This window comes from Hypomesus transpacificus, chromosome 17, assembly GCF_021917145.1.
Source record: "Hypomesus transpacificus isolate Combined female chromosome 17, fHypTra1, whole genome shotgun sequence".
In the NCBI taxonomy this organism is placed as follows: domain Eukaryota; kingdom Metazoa; phylum Chordata; class Actinopteri; order Osmeriformes; family Osmeridae; genus Hypomesus; species Hypomesus transpacificus.
In genome coordinates, this window is record NC_061076.1 from 16,806,694 (window position 1) to 16,824,492 (window position 17,799).

The window sequence follows — 17,799 nt, forward strand, 5'->3', positions numbered from 1 at the left end:
AAGAGAGACCCGTTATGGAGACACATCACTGTGATACCTGTGGGAAGAGCCTTTCTTCATCCAGTTACCTCAAGCAACACATAATGATCCACACAGGAGAGAAGCCCTACTGCTGTGACCTCTGTGGTCAAACCTTCAGGAGTGCTAACCGTTTAAGAATTCACAGCAGGGTCCACACTGGAGAGAAGCCCTACAACTGCGAACTCTGTGGTAAAACCTTTAGCCGGTCGGACGGTTTAAAAGTTCACCGCAGGATCCACACTGGGTTAAAGCCCTACAGCTGTGACCTCTGTGGTAAAACCTTTAGCCATGCTGCCCATTTAAGATATCACCACATGAGCCACACTGGAGAGAAGCCCCACAGCTGTGACCTCTGTGGTAAAACCTTTAGCCACGCTAGCAATTTCAGATATCATCGCAGGACGCACACTGGAGAGAAGCCCTACAGCTGTGACCTCTGTGGTAAAACCTTTAACCAGGCTGGCAATTTAAGATCTCACCGCAGAATCCACACTGGAGAGAAGCCCTACAGCTGTGACCTCTGTGGTCGAAGTTTTAGGAAGGCTGCCACTTTCATAGTTCACCGCAGGATCCACACTGGAGAGAAGCCCTACAGCTGTGACCTCTGTGGTAAAACCTTTAGCCATGCTGACAGTTTCAGATCTCACCACAGGACCCACATTGGAAAGAAGCCCTACAGTTGTGACCTCTGTGATGAAGCCTTCTTTACGTCTGGTGGATTGAAGAAGCACCACATGACCCACACTGGAGAGAAGCCTTACTGCTGTGACATCTGTGGTAAAACCTTTAGCCAGGCTAGCAATTTCAAATATCATCGCAGGACCCACACTGGAGAGAAGCCCTACAGCTGTGACCTCTGTGGTAAAACCTTTAGCCTGGCTGGCAATTTTAAAATTCATCGCAGGACACACATTGGAAAGAAGCCCTACAGCTGTGAAAGCTGTGATAAAGCCTTCTCTACGTCTGGTGGATTAAAAAGGCACAGTAAGATCCACACTGGAGAGAAGCCCTACAGCTGTGACCTCTGTGGTAAAAACTTTAGCCAGGCTGCCCATTGCAGAGTTCACCGCAGGACCCACACTGGAGAGAAGCCCTACAGCTGTGACCTCTGTGATAAAACCTTTAGCCGGGCTGATGGTTTAAGATCTCACCGCATGACCCACATTGGAGAGAAGCCCACAGCTGCCCAAACTGTACCTATTCAGGTAAAACAAACAAACATTTGAAGTTACAGTTTGTTCTCTTCTGAAATGTGCTTTCTTAATAAACCCAACAAAGTGAAACGCAATGTTTATATAAAACTCAACTGTTAACACGTGCTTGCATTAACAATAAAACAATTAACTAATATTATCAACTGGTGATGGTATTTTTTGGAAGCATTTAAACAAGTTTGCCTCTTAATTCATCTGTAACACCGCTGGGCTCTGAGGTGGATCAAAAGGCTGAGGTTATTTGCAGGGCAGCCCGGGCACACTGATGGGTTTGTGATCACAGGCAGACAGCTCTTGGTCTCATAAAAATGGCAAGTGAAAGCAGAGACGCAGACTCAGCAACTACATCTGATGCACCTTATTATTTTTAGCGGGATCAGTAAACGCACACCTTAAAATTATGAAACTAACTGAACTTTGAACTAGTTCAGAATTTAAATGGTGAACTATGAACGTGAACTATTAATGTTGTATGAACTGAACTTTGAACGAGTTCATGAGAGGTATGAACGTGCACAACACTGCTTACAGCTTGCGGTTGTGATGAGCATATGGTCGGAACAGCACCTCTTTTCAACAGCGTCTTAGCAAATCCTGATTTCAATTGTCCAAGGTTTTCAAAATTGGTGAAATGGTTCGAGCAAATGAATATTTGAATGTCGAACCTCACAGGGATCTTCTCATAGACAAACATCAGCCGTGCCCGTCGTTCCTTGGGAAGACTATGAAAACTGACAGCATTCCCAGTACAGCCCAGAATACTGCACTTACAGCCGTGGTCCTTTTGGAAAATCCTTGAAAAACTTCCAAACGTTCTTCTTTGTAGGTCTCATTGCCGTGGAAGAAGCTTACACAGAGCAGCGAGAAAATATTGCAGCGTACAGACCAGAGCTTAAAAAGGTGGAGCCACATTTTGAAAACCTACCGTTTTACAACGGCAGATTCAATAATTGAGATTTGCATTGGAAAAAAGGTGTCAATATACTTTGAGGTTCACTCTCAGTCAATTTTACCCTCCGAACAGTTGTTATCCAACTATGACAAGGTAAACTAGTTTTTGCAGTCAATTAGCCTACCCCTTTAAACATCATACTCTTGTTGAAAGTGAATATGCGGCATTCTTTAACACTTGTTGTTTTGACCGTTTCAACTTTTTATAAGGCCTATAAGTTTAAGTCAATTATGGTCGTCTTAATTCCGTTGTTTTTTGTTGACTGAAAGCCGTTGGCCTCAAACTCCCGACCAGTAGGTGACGGTGATGCACTACTTCAGCGTAGGTTGCAGTCTGCCATAACATCGACAAAGAAGAACTCTTCTTGTTGTCATTCCTGTGAACCTTTAGTTTGTTGTGTTTCCCAGGTTAGTACGTCGTGAATATTACATAATAGAGCTAAACTTTACGTAGTTAGTAGTGAATAATGCGTTTTGTTTTTGTGTTCAATACTACATTTTTAATAGATGCGTGGGCGGTGATGCGGACGACGAAAATCTCAGAAAACTATGATGTTAGAAGAGCTATTATTAGCCTAGCTCTGGTATGACGGTTTATTTGAAGAACAACTTTTTCAGTATTGGCGCCCTGTACACTTGATAATTATTTTTTGAATACGGGTGACTTTTGAGGATAACATTTCTGACCCTAGGTGACGTGTTGAATACGTTTTTATCACAATGGTCCTTAAATTGGCAAGAGTAGCCTACTGTAGCCTACCTACACATGAAAGAAGATGTTGATTTGTGTTGCTCAGTGAACTAGGTGTTAAAGTTTAGTGATTTTTATGAAGTTGCAAATTGTAAAAATGGGTGGTTTGTATTCCTGTTTTGTAAAAGAAAACCAGCTGACTAAAGAGGAGTTGTTTGCTGGGCATGCTGTTGTCATCAGTGTTGTGTGTTTCTCCAGACCAAATAAACCTGAGAAACACACTCCTCACTTGATGATCAACATTACATATGCAGAGTGGACATTATGACAGATAACAGCCTTTTTGTGAAGGCTGAATGCTCATTAACTTGGAACTGTTTCCAACAGATCTTCTGTTGGCCAATCATACTTGATCGTGGGCGGAGACTAGACAGAGAGGACATCTGAAGGCTCCAAAGAGACTCAACCAGAGAGACTACAGAGAGAGGATCAACCAGAGATAAACACAACCAGAGAGACCAAACAGAACAAAGAGAGACCCGTTATGGAGACACATCACTGTGATACCTGTGGGAAGAGTCTTTCCTCATCCAGTTACCTCAAGCAACACATAATGATCCACACAGGAGAGAAGCCCTACAGCTGTGACCTCTGTGGTCAAACCTTCAGGAGTGCTAACCGTTTAAGAATTCACAGCAGGATCCACACTGGAGAGAAGCCCTACAGCTGTGACATCTGTGGTAAAACCTTTAGCCGGTCGGACGGTTTAAGAGTTCACCGCAGGATCCACACTGGGGTGAAGCCCTACAGCTGTGACCTCTGTGGTAAAACCTTTAGTCATGCTTCCCATTTAAGAGATCACCACATGACCCACACTGGAGAGAAGCCTTACTGCTGTGACCTCTGTGGTAAAACCTTTAGCCAGGCTAGCAATTTAAAATACCATCGCAGGACCCACACTGGAGAGAAGCCCTACAGCTGTGACCTCTGTGGTAAAACCTTTAGCCAGGCTGGCAATTTAAGATCTCACCGCAGAATCCACACTGGAGAGAAGCCCTACAGCTGTGACCTCTGTGGTCGAAGTTTTAGCAAGGCTGCCACTTTCATAGTTCACCGCAGGATCCACACTGGAGAGAAGCCCTACAGCTGTGACATCTGTGGTAAAACCTTTAGCCATGCTGACAGTTTAAGATCTCACCACAGCACCCACAATGGAAAGAAGCCATACAGCTGTGACCTCTGTGATGAAGCCTTCTTTACGTCTGGTGGACTGAGGAAGCACCACATGACCCACACTGGAGAGAAGCCTTACTGCTGTGACCTCTGTGGTAAAACCTTTAGCCACGCTAGCAATTTCAGATATCATCGCAGGACCCACACTGGAGAGAAGCCCTACAGCTGTGACCTCTGTGGTAAAACCTTTAGCCAGGCTGGCAATTTAAAATCTCACCGCAGAATCCACACTGGAGAGAAGCCCTACAGCTGTGACCTCTGTGGTCGAAGTTTTAGCAAGGCTGCCACTTTCATAGTTCACCGCAGGATCCACACTGGAGAGAAGCCCTACTGCTGTGACCTCTGTGGTAAAACCTTTAGCCATGCTGACAGTTTAAGATCTCACCGCAGGACCCACACTGGAGAGAAGCCCTACAGCTGTGAACTCTGTGGTAAAACATTTAGCCATGCAGGTAATCTCAGCCTTCACAGCAGGAGCCACACTGGAGAGAAGCCCTACATTTGTGACCTCTGTGGTAAAACCTTTAGCCAGGCAAATACTCTCACTCTTCACAGCAGGATCCACACTGGAGAGAAGCCATACAGCTGTGATCTCTGTAGTAAAACTTTTAGCCGGGCTGGCAGTTTAAGAGCGCACCGCAGGATTCACACTGGGGAGAAGCCCTACAGCTGTGACCTCTGTGGGAAAACCTTTAGCGACTCTTCTACTTTTAGAAATCACACCAGGATCCACACTGGAGAGAAGCCCTACAGCTGTGTGTGCTGTAATAAAGCCTTCTCTACATCTGGTGGATTGAGAAAGCACAATAGGACCCACACTGGACAGAAGCCCACACCTGCCCACACTGTGCGTATCCAGGTTAAAGAAGCAACCATCTGAAGAGTCACCTGCATGTCCAGGATAGGAAACCCCCAGAAGCAGTGTTGTCTGAGGCCACGTTGTCCCAGAAGTCACCTTTCTGTTCTGAAACAGTTTGTTCTCTTCTGGAACAGTTTGTTCTCTTCTGAAGTGTACTTTCTTAATAAACCCAAAAAAGTGAAACGCAATGTTTATATTACATAAAACTCAAATTAAGTGTCAACACGTGCTTGCATTAACAAAAGAACAATTACCGTATTTTCCAGACTATAAGGCGCACTTAAAAGCCTTTAATTTTCTCAAAAAACGTTAGTGCGCCTTGTGTGGTGCACGGCGCTCTGTCAAAATGTTTTAGTTTGACTTTGGTAAACTACTAAGCTGCACCGCTTGCAGCATTACGGCTACCGTAGTCAGGAGCGTCGCGGAGTAATACACACTGTGCTTCATCATAAGATTATATTGTGAATACGCTAACGTTCGATTTAGCGGTATCAAACTGTTTTTGTTACGTGTTACAACTGAACAAGGTTGGGACTTATTTTGAATATGCTCCTTAACGTTTGAACAATGTTGAGAGCTATTGTGAACACTTTTAATAAAGTTTGACTGACTGACTTATCAGACTGTTGTGTTTCGCTTAATTCGCCTTATATTCCGGTGCGCCTTATATAAGAAAAAAAGATCGAAAATAAACCATTCATTGACAGTGCGCCTTATAGTGCGGAAAATAAGGTAACTAATATCAACTGGTGGTTTTCTTGGCTAGCATTTGAACAAGTTTCCCTCTTAATTCATCAGTAACGCTGCTGGTCTCTGAGTATCCAAGGCTGATGTTATTTGCAGTTCAGCTGGGGCACACTGATGGGTGTGTTTTTAATGATGTATGCTATACAAGCAATTCATTTATAGTTAGAAAAACATGACATTGTTTACAAGGGCACATATTCTGTTGTATGTAAATAAATATTCTACATAGATCTAGCCTATTAGCCTAGATAGATTTGACTCTAAAAGTGCACCAGATTTATGCATTTAATTTAACACATTTTCCTCCCGGGGACCCCATGGCCCCAGACCCCCCTAGAGGGGCGGGGGTTCACTGGATCCTTCTCACCTTTATTACCACCGACCTGTTTGCATGCCTGATTAAGTCACAAGTTCACCTTAATTAAACTGTGTCTTTTTAATAGCAACGTTTAAAAATGCAAATACTCACCAATTATTACAGACTGGAAGTGACGCATACGGGAATCTCATTCATACAACAAAAAGAGACAACTTTTACAAAACACACAGACAAGTTATTTATTATTAAATGTTATTCTCTTTGTCTCTCAATAATCTGACATCATCAAAACGGTTTGATTTTGTTCTCCAGAGCTGGTTGTGCATCACATTGCATTATTTAGTGGGAGTGGAGTGGCAGAGCTGTGCATCCTAACTGGCTACAGAGAGGCTGGTTACCAGCAGCATCCAGACACACTGACCTGGTCTCAGATCACCATTATCACCCCAACAGTCATCCCCTCAACTCATCCCTCCTGCCCATTATCACCCCAACACTGTCATCCCCTGACCTCATCCCTTCTGCCCAACAATGTCCTCACCTGTCTGTGATCTGAGACCAGATTAGAGATGCATCAGTCCAGAGATATTCCAATCTAGATATACACCAGATTAGAAATACACTCCAATCTAGATATACACCAGATTAGAGATACACTAGACTAGATATACACCAGATTAAATATACGCCAGTCTAGAGATACTCCAATCTAGAAATACACCAGACTAGATATACACTAGGACACAGACAGAGGCAGTGGTGTTGTGTGTGCAAGTGTGAAAAAGAGGATGAGAGAGTGTGTGTGTGTGTAGTTTACAGGTAGTCACAGGTGTTGTAAAGTGAGTGTGATGGTAGCAACAGAGGCAGATGTGTTGTGTGGAGAGGTGGCTGCCCACCCAGCAGCTCCTTATCCAACCACAGTGAAGATCCCTTTCAGAGCGCCTTCGCAAGCTCAAGGTCTCACATCTAAACCGACAACTGATCTCCCATCTCCAGGTCATGCATACATGACCACTGGAAACACGGAGGGGGAAGAAGCCTACACCATCCTCTCCAGAGGTGACCTTTGTTTGCCTTTCACGGTTTCATCCTCAAGTCCTACCGTCAAAAACAAAACAACATCAAACTTGGGAGTTCCATTCTCGACTCCTTTAAAAAACAAAACAGCTGACGTGTAATAGAGGCAGATATGTTGTCCCTGTGCTGCTACGGAGGGCCTAGATGCGTGCGTGCTAGAGAAGAACAAGGTATTGAGAACAGAATGATGACCCGGCGAAGGGGCTTTTGACGGCCCCGTCGAGGAGCGTGCAGGAGAGAGGCAGTGCTGTGTTGTGTCGAGAACGTTCTGACGGCGTCCAAGTGTGATGGCGACACGGGGGAAACTCGAGCTGGAGGCAGTGGTGTTGTACAGACAGGTAACACGTCACAGTTGGCAGTGCTGTGAGGGGCGACGCCCCTCTATTCAGGGATGAGAGAGGGAGGAGAAACAGGGGGAACAGGGTGGTTGGAGGAAGTGAGAGAAGAGGAGGGGAGGAGGAAGAGGAGGGGAGGAGTGGGAAGCCTGAAGGTAGGGGTCAAACATCTTAAGTTTCGGTTGATCCATCACTAGCTGTAGAAATCTCTGGGGACAATCTGTTTACTGAGGTGGTCTTGATAACCAATGAGAGCCTTTCCTTTGCGACCTTTGACCCTGAGGTAATTCACTACGGGCTCCACTCCTCCACAGACCGGGGAACACTTGGGGTTGGGATCATCAGTGTTCCTTCAACATTCGTTACGATAACTGGGACATGAGCTGTCGACTACACGAAACTGACTGCAGCTCCAGCAGTGTTGTGTTGGCCAGGGGCTGAGGGGGGTGAGGAACCACGAGTCAGAAGCTCAAAGGGGCGGGGTGGGGGTGTGTGTTTGTGGGGGGCTACGCTGAAAAGAAAAATCACGATTTTATGTGTCATTCCATCTACGACAGTTCAAATCACAGCCATTACTTGTTCAATATAATATAATTTATAGTCTCATGTCTTTCATAAGAAAGAAAGAAAAAGATAGAAGTCAAATTGAGTAGGAATGTCGTCCTTGACAACATCTAGGAGGATGTGTGCTGAACGTCCAGCCAGTGTTCTATTTCCTCCATCCGTCTATTCACGCCAGGGTCCTGGGTGGGTACTAACACCCTCCCTGCAGCCTCAAAGCTCCGCCCTACAGCCTCGAAGCTCCGCCCTGCAGCCTCGAAGCTCCGCCCTGCAGCACCCCCCAGTGCTGGAGAGCAGGTCTGTGTGGAGGGGAAGCTGGTCCAGGGACAGCTGGGGGAGTGAAGCATTCTGGGAGGTCGGGGAGGGCTTTGACCCTGGTCTAGTCTGCAGGGCTAAATCCTGACTCTGGTCTAGTCTGCAGGTAGAAGTCCTGACCCTGGTTCTAACCCCAGGATGTGGCCCGGCCTGGGTCTAACATGAGAAGTGCTGAAGCAGGGACTGGCAGATTTCTGTCCGAGAAGGCCTGACGTACTCAGGTGCGTCCTGGTTCTGGGTTGGTCCGGGTCTGGCCCAGGCCGGACCCCCCACCCCCTCTCCAGCCCGTGTCTCTGAGAGAGTCAGTAGGCTGGCTCTGCCGTCTGCAGTAGCCTGGTCTGGCCCACAGAGGGCGCTGTGGTGCTGCTGGGCCCTGCTCAGGGGGAGGGGGGAGGGGGGCTGCTGTGGGCGGAACTAGGGCTGGGGGAAGGGCTCGGGGAAGGGGAGGGGCTGCAGCTTCCTGGTGGGGCTCCGCCCCCCCTGCTCCCACTGGCCCCCTGCCCCTCCAGGCCCTCGGAGTTCTCCAGCATCTCCTGGATGAGGGGGGGCATGGAGCCTGGGATCTCCATCTTCAGCGTGATCACGCGCTCCGCCCCTGAAGGGGGAGAGGAGGGAGAGAGAGGGAGAGAGAGGGAGAGAGAGAGAGAGAGAGAGGGAGAGAGAGGGAAAGAGAGGGAGGACGGAGAGGAGGGAGAGAGAGGGAGAGAGAGAGGAGGGAGAGGGAGGATGGAGAGAGAGGGAGAGAGAGGGAGGATGGAGAGGAGGGAGAAAGGGGTGGTTGAGAGGTGGGGGTGTAATTAATGTGTGTTGCAATGTCTGTGTGTGTCAAGTCTGTGTGTGTGTGTCTCTGTGTGTGTGTGTCTCTGTGTGTGTGTGTCTCTGTGTGTCTGTGTGTGTGTCTGTGTGTGTGTGTCTCACCCTTGGCGCTGATGCTTCTGAGGTCGGTGATCTTCATCAGCATCTTGGGGAACATGTGTGGTTTGTGTGGCCTCCTCTTCCTCACGTATATCTTCAGGGCCTCCAGCAGGGGCTCCTGGAGGACGTCCACCCTGTCGGCATGCTCCAGGTCCTGCCGGTCTAGGGACACACGCAGCCCACCAAAGTCATTTTGACCGTTTATGTGGTATATGTTCAGTAACTTTGTTGATTTTTTTTTTTTAAATCCTGATTTAATTTTTTTTTAAATCCTGACTTTTCCCAAAGGTGTCTGTATTTTCATATATATTTTTTTAAATATATATATGTATCAATATATGAATATTGTCTATTTTGTCCGGACACGGTCATATTGGCCGCACAGGATTTCTACTGTAAATCTTTCCCATGGTGGTGGTTGCCTAGCAACTATCATTGTCTGTCAAAGAAACCTTGCTTCCGGTCTCAAGTGCTCTCGCTAATTTGTTTACAAACATTTTTTTTATTTATTAAATTGGCTAATCAGTATGATAGCAGAATAGAATAGAACATGTCTGAACTGAATTAAATCTCTCAGTTGGGTATTTATCATGAGACAGAGATTTTGAAACCCAGTGATCAAAATAACCACTTATGGCTATCCTAGCATTTATGGTGTTTGGGCGGTTGTAGTGTAAAGGCATTCTGAAGGTCCAAACTACACACATGACTGCTGAGTGTTGAGGAGAGCAGTGCAGTGGGTACTGTCCCATGTTCAGCCTCTGGTCTGCACCTCTCTGTCACCGACCCTCTCTGGAGGAGGGGAGCCCTCATTCAACTGCTCCTCACAAGCTTTCTAACAAGGTTTCTGAATGAGTTTTCCTGGGAGTTTCTCCTTGTCTTCCTGGAGGGTTTGGATTGGTTCAGGTGCACTTCTACGGGCGTACTAGAAGCCCTCTGTGACACTGCTCGTAATCAAGGGCTGTACAGATACCTTTCTATTTGTTTAGACTTCAGTACCTCCACACAGCAGGCAGATGCCGCTGAGCAGGCCGGTCTCTGCATCGTCCATCTCCAGGGGCAACAGCTGGTTGGCGAAGGCAAACACCAGGTCCGTCAGCGGGCCGAAGCCAGCGTTGTGCATCTGGGTCCGGTTCAGGGTCAGCCCGTCTGAGAAGGTCATGGTGTCCTGGTCCGGGGTGTAGCGAGTACAGATACGCAAGATCTGAGAGGGGGAGAGGAGGGAGGGAGAGAAGAGGGAGGGAGGGAGGGAGGGAGGGAGGGAGGGAGGGAGGGAGGGAGGGAGGGAGGGAGGGAGAGAGGAAAAGAGAGAGGGAGGGAGAGAGGGAAGGAGAGAGAGAGGGAGGGAGGGAGAACAGGAGGCATTGGTAAAGATGAGACGGAGAAGCACATCTTCATCTACATATCGTCACACACACAGCAGTGTTTCAACGAGAGGGTGTGTGTGTGTGCGCGTGTGTGCGTGACTATACATGTGTGTGTGTGTGTGTGTGTGTGCGCGTGTCCCACCAGGATGTCTAGGCAAGCTGCCTTCAGCAGGGTGATCTGGTCTGCGATGGTGAGCGTGGTGAAGCCAGGCAGGTGTTTGGCAAACTCCACCGTCTTGATGATGCACTTGGTGGAGAGCTCGCTGAACTTGTCCCAGAGATTCACATCCAGAGCCACGCGATGCTCCGCACTGTTGTTCTACACAGAGAGAGAGAGTGTGTGTGAGCCAAGGAGTGAGTCATTGTGTGTGTGTGAGAGAGAGTGAGTGTGTGCGTTGTGTGTGAGTGAGTCTTTGCCGCGTGTGTGTGCGTGTTTCTTACGGTGGTGTATTTGCCCAGCTGGCAGAGCGAGGGGAAGGTCTCCTTGTGGGCCTTACGGACGCGCTCAATCATCTGCTCCGTGTCGGGACTGAGAACGTAGATCTCAGTGCTCAGGTCCACCACCTTCCTCTCCTCCTTCTTCTTCTTGTTCCTGTCATTCCTCACAGCTGAGGGAGGGAGGGAAGACAGGAGAGCCAGTGAGGACCCTGGAGTACAACCACCAGCCACTAGATGGAGACACATGCTGATGATAAACCCTGACACGTCCTGGTGGCTTTCAGAGCGAGGACAGACCCTCGCATCACAGAGAGACTGGAGGGTATGCGTGTGTTCTCATGAAAATAAGAGTGACATGAATGACAGAATGTCAGTGTTCAAGTGTGAGAAAGCAAAAAGACTCTAAAGCATCTAAAGACAAAACAACTTCACACATCCCTTGCAGCACAATACACACCCCTCCTACACACACACACACACACACACACACACATACCCCTCCTACACACACACACACACACACACACCCCTCCTACACACACACACACACACACCCCTCCTACACACACACACACACACACACACACACACACACACCCCTCCTACACACACACACACACCCCTCCTACACACACACACACATTCCTCCTACATCCACACACACGCCCCTCCTATATACACACTCACACTCACGCTCCAGGACGCACACACACAGACACACAGCATTCCTTAAAGTTCTTTTAGAAATTAATAATAATCATCATGAATTCTATCAAGTCTTTCATATTTCTTTGTTTCTTATTCTGTTTTTGTCACACTGTTTTCCCACAGGGTGTGTTTGGTGTGTGTGGTGTGTGCCATGAATGATGGCAGTGCTGGGCTAATAGTTCTTTAATGGCTTCATTAGATTCTGTTTTCCTGGCCCATGTTGACAGGCTAGGCCCTTAAGGGAGCCGTGTCACACACACACACACACACACACACACACACACGGTAAGAGACCAGCACACACACACACACACACACACGGTAAGAGACCAGCACAGACACACACACACACACAAATGCGACATAAGGAACACAGAGACAATCATGGTGAGAAAATGCACTGGCACGAGTCAGCCAGTCAGTCTGTCAGTCAGGTGTGAGTGAGTGTGAGGGAATGAGTTAGGGACTGAGTGTGTGTGTGTGTGTGTGGCATGACCCGGGGGTGTAGACTCACACTCCTTGGACATGCCGACCTCCAGACACATCTGCAGCCTGCAGTACTGGCAGCGGTTCCTGGTCACCTTGTTGATCACACAGCTCTTCTCCCGATGACACGTGTACACCATGTTCTTCTGGATGCTTCTCCTGAAGAACCCCTGACAGCAACACACACACACACAGTTAGGACAGCTCTCCTCCTCACACGCTCACAACGTGTGTGTGTGTCGTGTGTGTGTGTGCCTCCCGGCTTGATAGGGTAGCTAGACCATGCTGAGAGGGCGTCAACTCACCAATATCAGCACCAATCAGGCGGGTCCTCTTTTAGTATAAAGGTTTAACAATTGTTGGCTAAGGCAGGAGAGAATATCTCTCTCTTTCTCTCTCTAGAGAGTGTGTTTGTGCGCCCTGTCGCAGGGAGTGTGTGACCGTGTGTGTGTGTGTGTGTGTGTGTGTGTGTGTGTGTGACCGTGTGTGTGTGTGTGTGTGTGTGTGTGTGTGAACGTGTTTCTCTGTTGACAATTAAACTACCACCGACAGTTCCCTGAGACTACCCAGGACACAGTCACTCGTCTGTCCTCAATATTAGGAGGATTATGTAGAAAAGACGTGCATTACGCCTCTGGGCTGTTTTCAAGCGGGATCAAAAACACACAGAGTGCCACAACAAGTAAAAACACGCCTTCCACGCCTCGCACGCCTTCCACGCCCCTCCCCAATCCTGCCGAGTGAGCTGAGAGGACATGAGGGTCTGTGTTCCTGTGGGCAGTAACTGTGTGTGTGTTTCTGTGGGCAGTAACTGTGTGTGTGTTTCTGTGGGCAGTAACTGTGTGTGTGTTTCTGTGGGCAGTAACTGTGTGTGTGTTCCTGTGGGCAGTAACTGTGTGTGCTCCTTTGGGCAGTAACTGTGTGTGTGTGTTCCTTTGGGCAGTAACTGTGTGTGTGTTCCTTTGGGCAGTAACTGTGTGTGTGTTCCTTTGGGCAGTAACTGTGTGTGTGTTCCTTTGGGCAGTAACTGTGTGTGTGCTCCTTTGGGCAGTAACTGTGTGTGTGCTCCTTTGGGCAGTAACTGTGTGTGTGCTCCTTTGGGCAGTAACTGTGTGTGTGCTCCTTTGGGCAGTAACTGTGTGTGTGCTCCTTTGGGCAGTAACTGTGTGTGTGCTCCTTTGGGAAGTAACTGTGTGTGTGTTTGAGCTGGTTCCACTTCCTGTCCTCGTCTCCATCCAGGTAGAAGAGCGTGTGTGTGTGTGTGTGTTCCTGTGTTCCAGGTAGGAGAGAGTGTGTGTGTGTGTTCCTGTGTTCCAGGCAGGAGAGCGGAGATGAGACAGAGCCTTGCAGGCTCCACAACACCACTAGCAGCACAGAACACAGCTAGTGAAGACTGTTCGCTACCAAGAGGGAGACGGGCTTCTCTTTACTTTAGTACAACCACACAAACACAAACACACACACACACAAAGGATGCCCTAATATAGCTTCAGGTCAGTAAATATAATTGGTACTTGCTTGGTCAACAAAAGGTTTTTTGTGTTGTTATTTTTGATTGTCATTTTAGAAATCTTATGATGTGCCCCGCGCAGACACACACACACAACCCCCAGAGGGGGGGGGTCAGTGTTCTGGGAGTGTTCAGATGTGTGTGTGTGTGTGTGTGTGTGTGGGGGGGGGGGGGGGTCACCTTGCAGCCCTCGCAGGCGCTGACGCCGTAGTGGTACCCCGAGGACTTGTCCTGGCACACGAAGCAGGGCTTGTAGATCCGGGGAGGGGGGGGGAGGAGAGGGGGGGCTGGGGACAATCTCTTCCGAACTGCTGCTCTGGGTCTCTAATGCTGCACAGAGGGAGGGGGGGGGGGAGAGGAGAGAGAGGGAGAGGAGAGAGAGGGGTTAGTGGACATTGATAAACGATATAAACAGGTGTCGATCCAGTGTCCGGTCTCGTGAGACCTGCTGATCGTTGACAACACGGAGCATAACTAGAGAGTTCACAACACGCCTGAACGTGTGAGACCGACTTCTGTGTAGAGAGAGACGGGGAGGGAAAGAGAGAGGAGAAAGGGGGAAGAGAAACAGAGAGAAAGAAGAGAGGGAGAGACAGGCAGAGAGACAGAGAGAGAGAGCAGATGTTGCCTCTGCAGAGCTGCTCTCTGCTTGGACACCCCCCCACTCCCCTGGGCTCTCCTGGTGGCCCACCAGGAGAGCCCAGGCCCCTGATAGGGAGGGCTGCCTGGACACTGACCTGCTCTCTCTCTGGACACTGACACCTCTCTCTCTCTCTCTATGTTTTCTCTCTGTCTGTGTCGCACCTCGCTGTTGATCCCTAGAGCACTGTCTGACCTATTTTTGACAGCTCTTCTCCATCTCTCCCTCCATCTCTCCACCATGACGGTTGACAGTGGCTGGCCCTAGTATCCAGGACATCCCAGTCTGGGACTATCCCAGCCAGGGAAAACCCCCAGCATCCTTCAGAAGGCATGGACCCAAATCCGGATACAGCGTTGTACAGAGAGATGGGAGACCAGGCTGGAACGGTCCACATGCATTGCTAACCTGCCTACCTTGGTCCAGACACCACAGGCTCTCCCTCCTGTCTTTGTATAGCCCTTTTTACACGCAAGCAATGTCACAGAGGGCTTCACATACACCCATAGAACTGCCCCTCAAAGGGGCTAAACCCTCAAGGAAGACAAGGAAAAACTCCCCAGAAAAACTCACTACTCCATCTGTTTAGTCTGACTGTTGACATGTGCCCCAGCCCAGCCCCTCCCTCGCACCACTACAGTAACCCTAGATAGCAGCTCAGGGATTGTGTGTTATGCCATGGAAGCCAGCTTAACCCACTTCTTCGTTCCGTTCCAGGTACCTGAGCTAAATCTGTCTTGGCTGGTAGGCTAGCCTCTAGGCAGCTACAGCTAGCTTGCTGGTAGGCTAGGCTCTAGGCAGCTACAGCTAACTTGCTGGTAGGCTAGCCTCTAGGCAGCTACAGCTAGCTTGCTGGTAGGCTAGGCTCTAGGCAGCTACAGCTAGCTTGCTGGTAGGCTAGGCTCTAGGCAGCTACAGCTAGCTTGCTGGTAGGCTAGGCTCTAGGCAGCTACAGCTAGCTTGCTGGTAGGCTAGGCTCTAGGCAGCTGCAGCTAGCTTGCTGGTAAGAGGAGAAAAGAGGGGGGGGGGGGGCGTGCGAGATGGTTCTCCTATTTCCCATCCTGCCCCTGGGGCGCTGTTGACCTGTCTGGTTTGCCTGTGTTGACCTGTCTGGTTTGCCTGTGTTGACCTGTCTGGTTTGCCTGTGTTGACCTCGCCACCTTGAGATCTGTGACCTTGCGGTGGCAGTTTAACCTGCAACTGACAGATGGGTCATGCTGTTGGGGTGGCACAGCAGGGAGCAAACCTTACACCCCCCCCACCCACACACAATAAATCTTATTCCATCTGCATTTCACCCAAACTCTGACAAAAAATAGACATGAGTGACACGAGTCAAACTGTGAAACCCTGCCTTTACCCCTCCTCTGCCTCACACTCACACACTCTCACACACACTCTCACACACTCACAGCCCCTCTCCTGCACCGCAGGGCTCCATTCTAAGTTCTAGAATATGAATTAATGAGAAGGGTTTCCAACACCAGAACCCCCCCACCTGACAGCAGTGCTACCAGGTACACCAACACTCCCAACGCCGCTGCACAGCTAGCGCACACTATTGAGGAGTGTGTGTGAGAAAGGGGTGTGTGTGTGTGGTTGCACATGCGGGGGAGAGAGAGGTGAGTACGTGTGTGTGGGAGAAATGGGGCGTGTGCTGGAAGCAAAGATGAATGTGTCAGAATGTGTGTGTGTGTCTGTTTGTACAAGAAAAGTGTATAATGTGTGTGTGTGTAGAAGCGCAGATGAATGTGTAAGATTGGGTGTTTGTATACGTGTGTGTGTGTGTAGAAGCGAAGTGTGTAATGGGTGTGTGTGTAATAGAGTGAAAAAGTGAGGAGAGTGAGAAAAGCAGATGAGTAGGAGTGGGTAGGAAACATCTAGAAGGGGGGGGGTGCATGTGTGAGTGTGTCAGTGTGTGTCTCTCTGTGTGTACGTGTCCCTGTGTGTGTGTCTCTCTGTGTGTACGTGTCCCTGTGTGTGTGTATCTCTGTGTGTACGTGTCCCTGTGTGTGTGTCTCTCTGTGTGTACGTGTCCCTGTGTGTGTGTTTCTCTGTGTGTACGTGTCCCTGTGTGTGTGTCTCTCTGTGTGTACGTGTCCCTGTGTGTGTGTCTCTCTGTGTGTGTGTCTCTCTGTGTGTACGTGTCCCTGTGTGTGTCTCTCTGTGTGTACGTGTCCCTGTGTGTGTGTCTCTCTGTGTGTGTGTCTCTCTGTGTGTACGTGTCCCTGTGTGTGTGTCTCTCTGTGTGTACGTGTCCCTGTGTGTGTGTCTCTCTGTGTGTACGTGTCCCTGTGTGTGTGTCTCTCTGTGTGTACGTGTCCCTGTGTGTGTGTTTCTCTGTGTGTACGTGTCCCTGTGTGTGTGTCTCTCTGTGTGTACGTGTCCCTGTGTGTGTGTCTCTCTGTGTGTGTGTCTCTCTGTGTGTACGTGTCCCTGTGTGTGTGTCTCTCTGTGTGTACGTGTCCCTGTGTGTGTCTCTCTGTGTGTACGTGTCCCTGTGTGTGTCTCTCTGTGTGTACGTGTCCCTGTGTGTGTGTCTCTCTGTGTGTACGTGTCCCTGTGTGTGTGTCTCTCTGTGTGTACGTGTCCCTGTGTGTGTGTCTCTCTGTGTGTACGTGTCCCTGTGTGTGTCTCTCTGTGTGTACGTGTCCCTGTGTGTACGTATCCCTGTGTGTGTCCCTGTGTGTGTCCCTGTGTGTCTCTCTGTGTGTACGTGTCCCTGTGTGTACGTGTCCCTGTGTGTACGTGTCCCTGCGTGTGTCCCTGTGTATGTCCCTGTGTGTGTCCCTGTGTGTGTCCCTGTGTGTGTCCCTGTGTGTACGTGTCCCTGTGTGTGTCCCTGTGTGTGTCCCTGTGTGTCTCTCTGTGTACGTGTCCCTGTGTGTACGTGTCCCTGTGTGTACGTGTCCCTGTGTGTGTGTCCCTGCGTGTGTCCCTGTGTATGTCCCTGTGTGTGTCCCTGTGTGTGTCCCTGTGTGTGTCCCTGTGTGTGTCCCTGTGTGTACGTGTCCCTGTGTGTACGTCTCTGTGTGTACGTGTCCCTGTGTGTGTCCCTTTGTGTGTGTCCCTGTGTGTGTCCCTGTGTGTGTGTCTCTGTGTGTGTGTCTCTGTGTGTGTCTCTGTGTGTGTGTCTCTGTGTGTACGTGTCCCTGTGTGTGTCCCTGTGTGTACGTGTCCCTGCGTGTGTCCCTGTGTATGTCCCTGTGTGTGTCCCTGTGTGTGTCCCTGTGTGTGTCCCTGTGTGTACGTGTCCCTGTGTGTGTCCCTGTGTGTGTCCCTGTGTGTCTCTCTGTGTACGTGTCCCTGTGTGTACGTGTCCCTGTGTGTACGTGTCCCTGTGTGTGTGTCCCTGCGTGTGTCCCTGTGTATGTCCCTGTGTGTGTCCCTGTGTGTGTCCCTGTGTGTGTCC

The 17,799-nt window shown here is 49.3% G+C and overlaps 3 protein-coding genes across 3 annotated transcripts; 2 read left to right on the forward strand and 1 right to left on the reverse strand.

The window, feature by feature from the left end:
• The first annotated feature begins 13 nt into the window (after positions 1 to 13).
• Positions 14 to 3,409, forward strand: LOC124479634 (zinc finger protein 227-like). Its single transcript, XM_047038467.1, has 2 exons — positions 14 to 1,226; positions 3,265 to 3,409. The coding sequence occupies exons 1-2, from the start codon at positions 15 to 17 to the stop codon at positions 3,322 to 3,324; spliced, it is 1,272 nt and encodes a 423-aa protein (XP_046894423.1). The 5' UTR covers position 14; the 3' UTR covers positions 3,325 to 3,409.
• Positions 3,343 to 5,591, forward strand: LOC124479625 (zinc finger protein 658B-like). Its single transcript, XM_047038453.1, has one exon. The coding sequence runs from the start codon at positions 3,422 to 3,424 to the stop codon at positions 4,988 to 4,990; it is 1,569 nt and encodes a 522-aa protein (XP_046894409.1). The 5' UTR covers positions 3,343 to 3,421; the 3' UTR covers positions 4,991 to 5,591.
• Positions 5,592 to 6,280: 689 nt separating this feature from the next.
• On the reverse strand, positions 6,281 to 14,085 carry LOC124479656 (retinoic acid receptor alpha-B-like). Its single transcript, XM_047038503.1, has 7 exons — positions 13,928 to 14,085; positions 12,266 to 12,407; positions 11,047 to 11,213; positions 10,748 to 10,924; positions 10,238 to 10,442; positions 9,242 to 9,400; positions 6,281 to 8,918 (listed from the first exon to the last, which is right to left on the reverse strand). Exons 2-7 carry the CDS (start codon positions 12,375 to 12,377, stop codon positions 8,701 to 8,703), a joined length of 1,038 nt encoding a protein of 345 aa, XP_046894459.1. The 5' UTR covers positions 12,378 to 12,407; positions 13,928 to 14,085; the 3' UTR covers positions 6,281 to 8,700.
• Positions 14,086 to 17,799: the final 3,714 nt, after the last annotated feature.

What these genes read in the sequence shown, in the direction of transcription:
- LOC124479634 (XM_047038467.1), top strand. Translation starts at nt 15, where the DNA reads ATGGAGACACATCACTGTGATACCTGTGGGAAGAGCCTTTCTTCATCC. An exon ending in CCCAAACTGTACCTATTCAG is followed by an intron (nt 1,227 to 3,264) that starts GTAAAACAAACA and finishes TGTTTCCAACAG; the next exon opens with ATCTTCTGTTGGCCAATCAT.
- LOC124479625 (XM_047038453.1), top strand. Translation starts at nt 3,422, where the DNA reads ATGGAGACACATCACTGTGATACCTGTGGGAAGAGTCTTTCCTCATCC.
- LOC124479656 (XM_047038503.1), bottom strand. Translation starts at nt 12,377, where the DNA reads ATGGTGTACACGTGTCATCGGGAGAAGAGCTGTGTGATCAACAAGGTG. An exon ending in AGCTGGGCAAATACACCACC is followed by an intron (nt 10,925 to 11,046) that starts GTAAGAAACACG and finishes CTCTCTGTGTAG; the next exon opens with AACAACAGTGCGGAGCATCG. An exon ending in CAGCTTGCCTAGACATCCTG is followed by an intron (nt 10,443 to 10,747) that starts GTGGGACACGCG and finishes TCCCCCTCTCAG; the next exon opens with ATCTTGCGTATCTGTACTCG.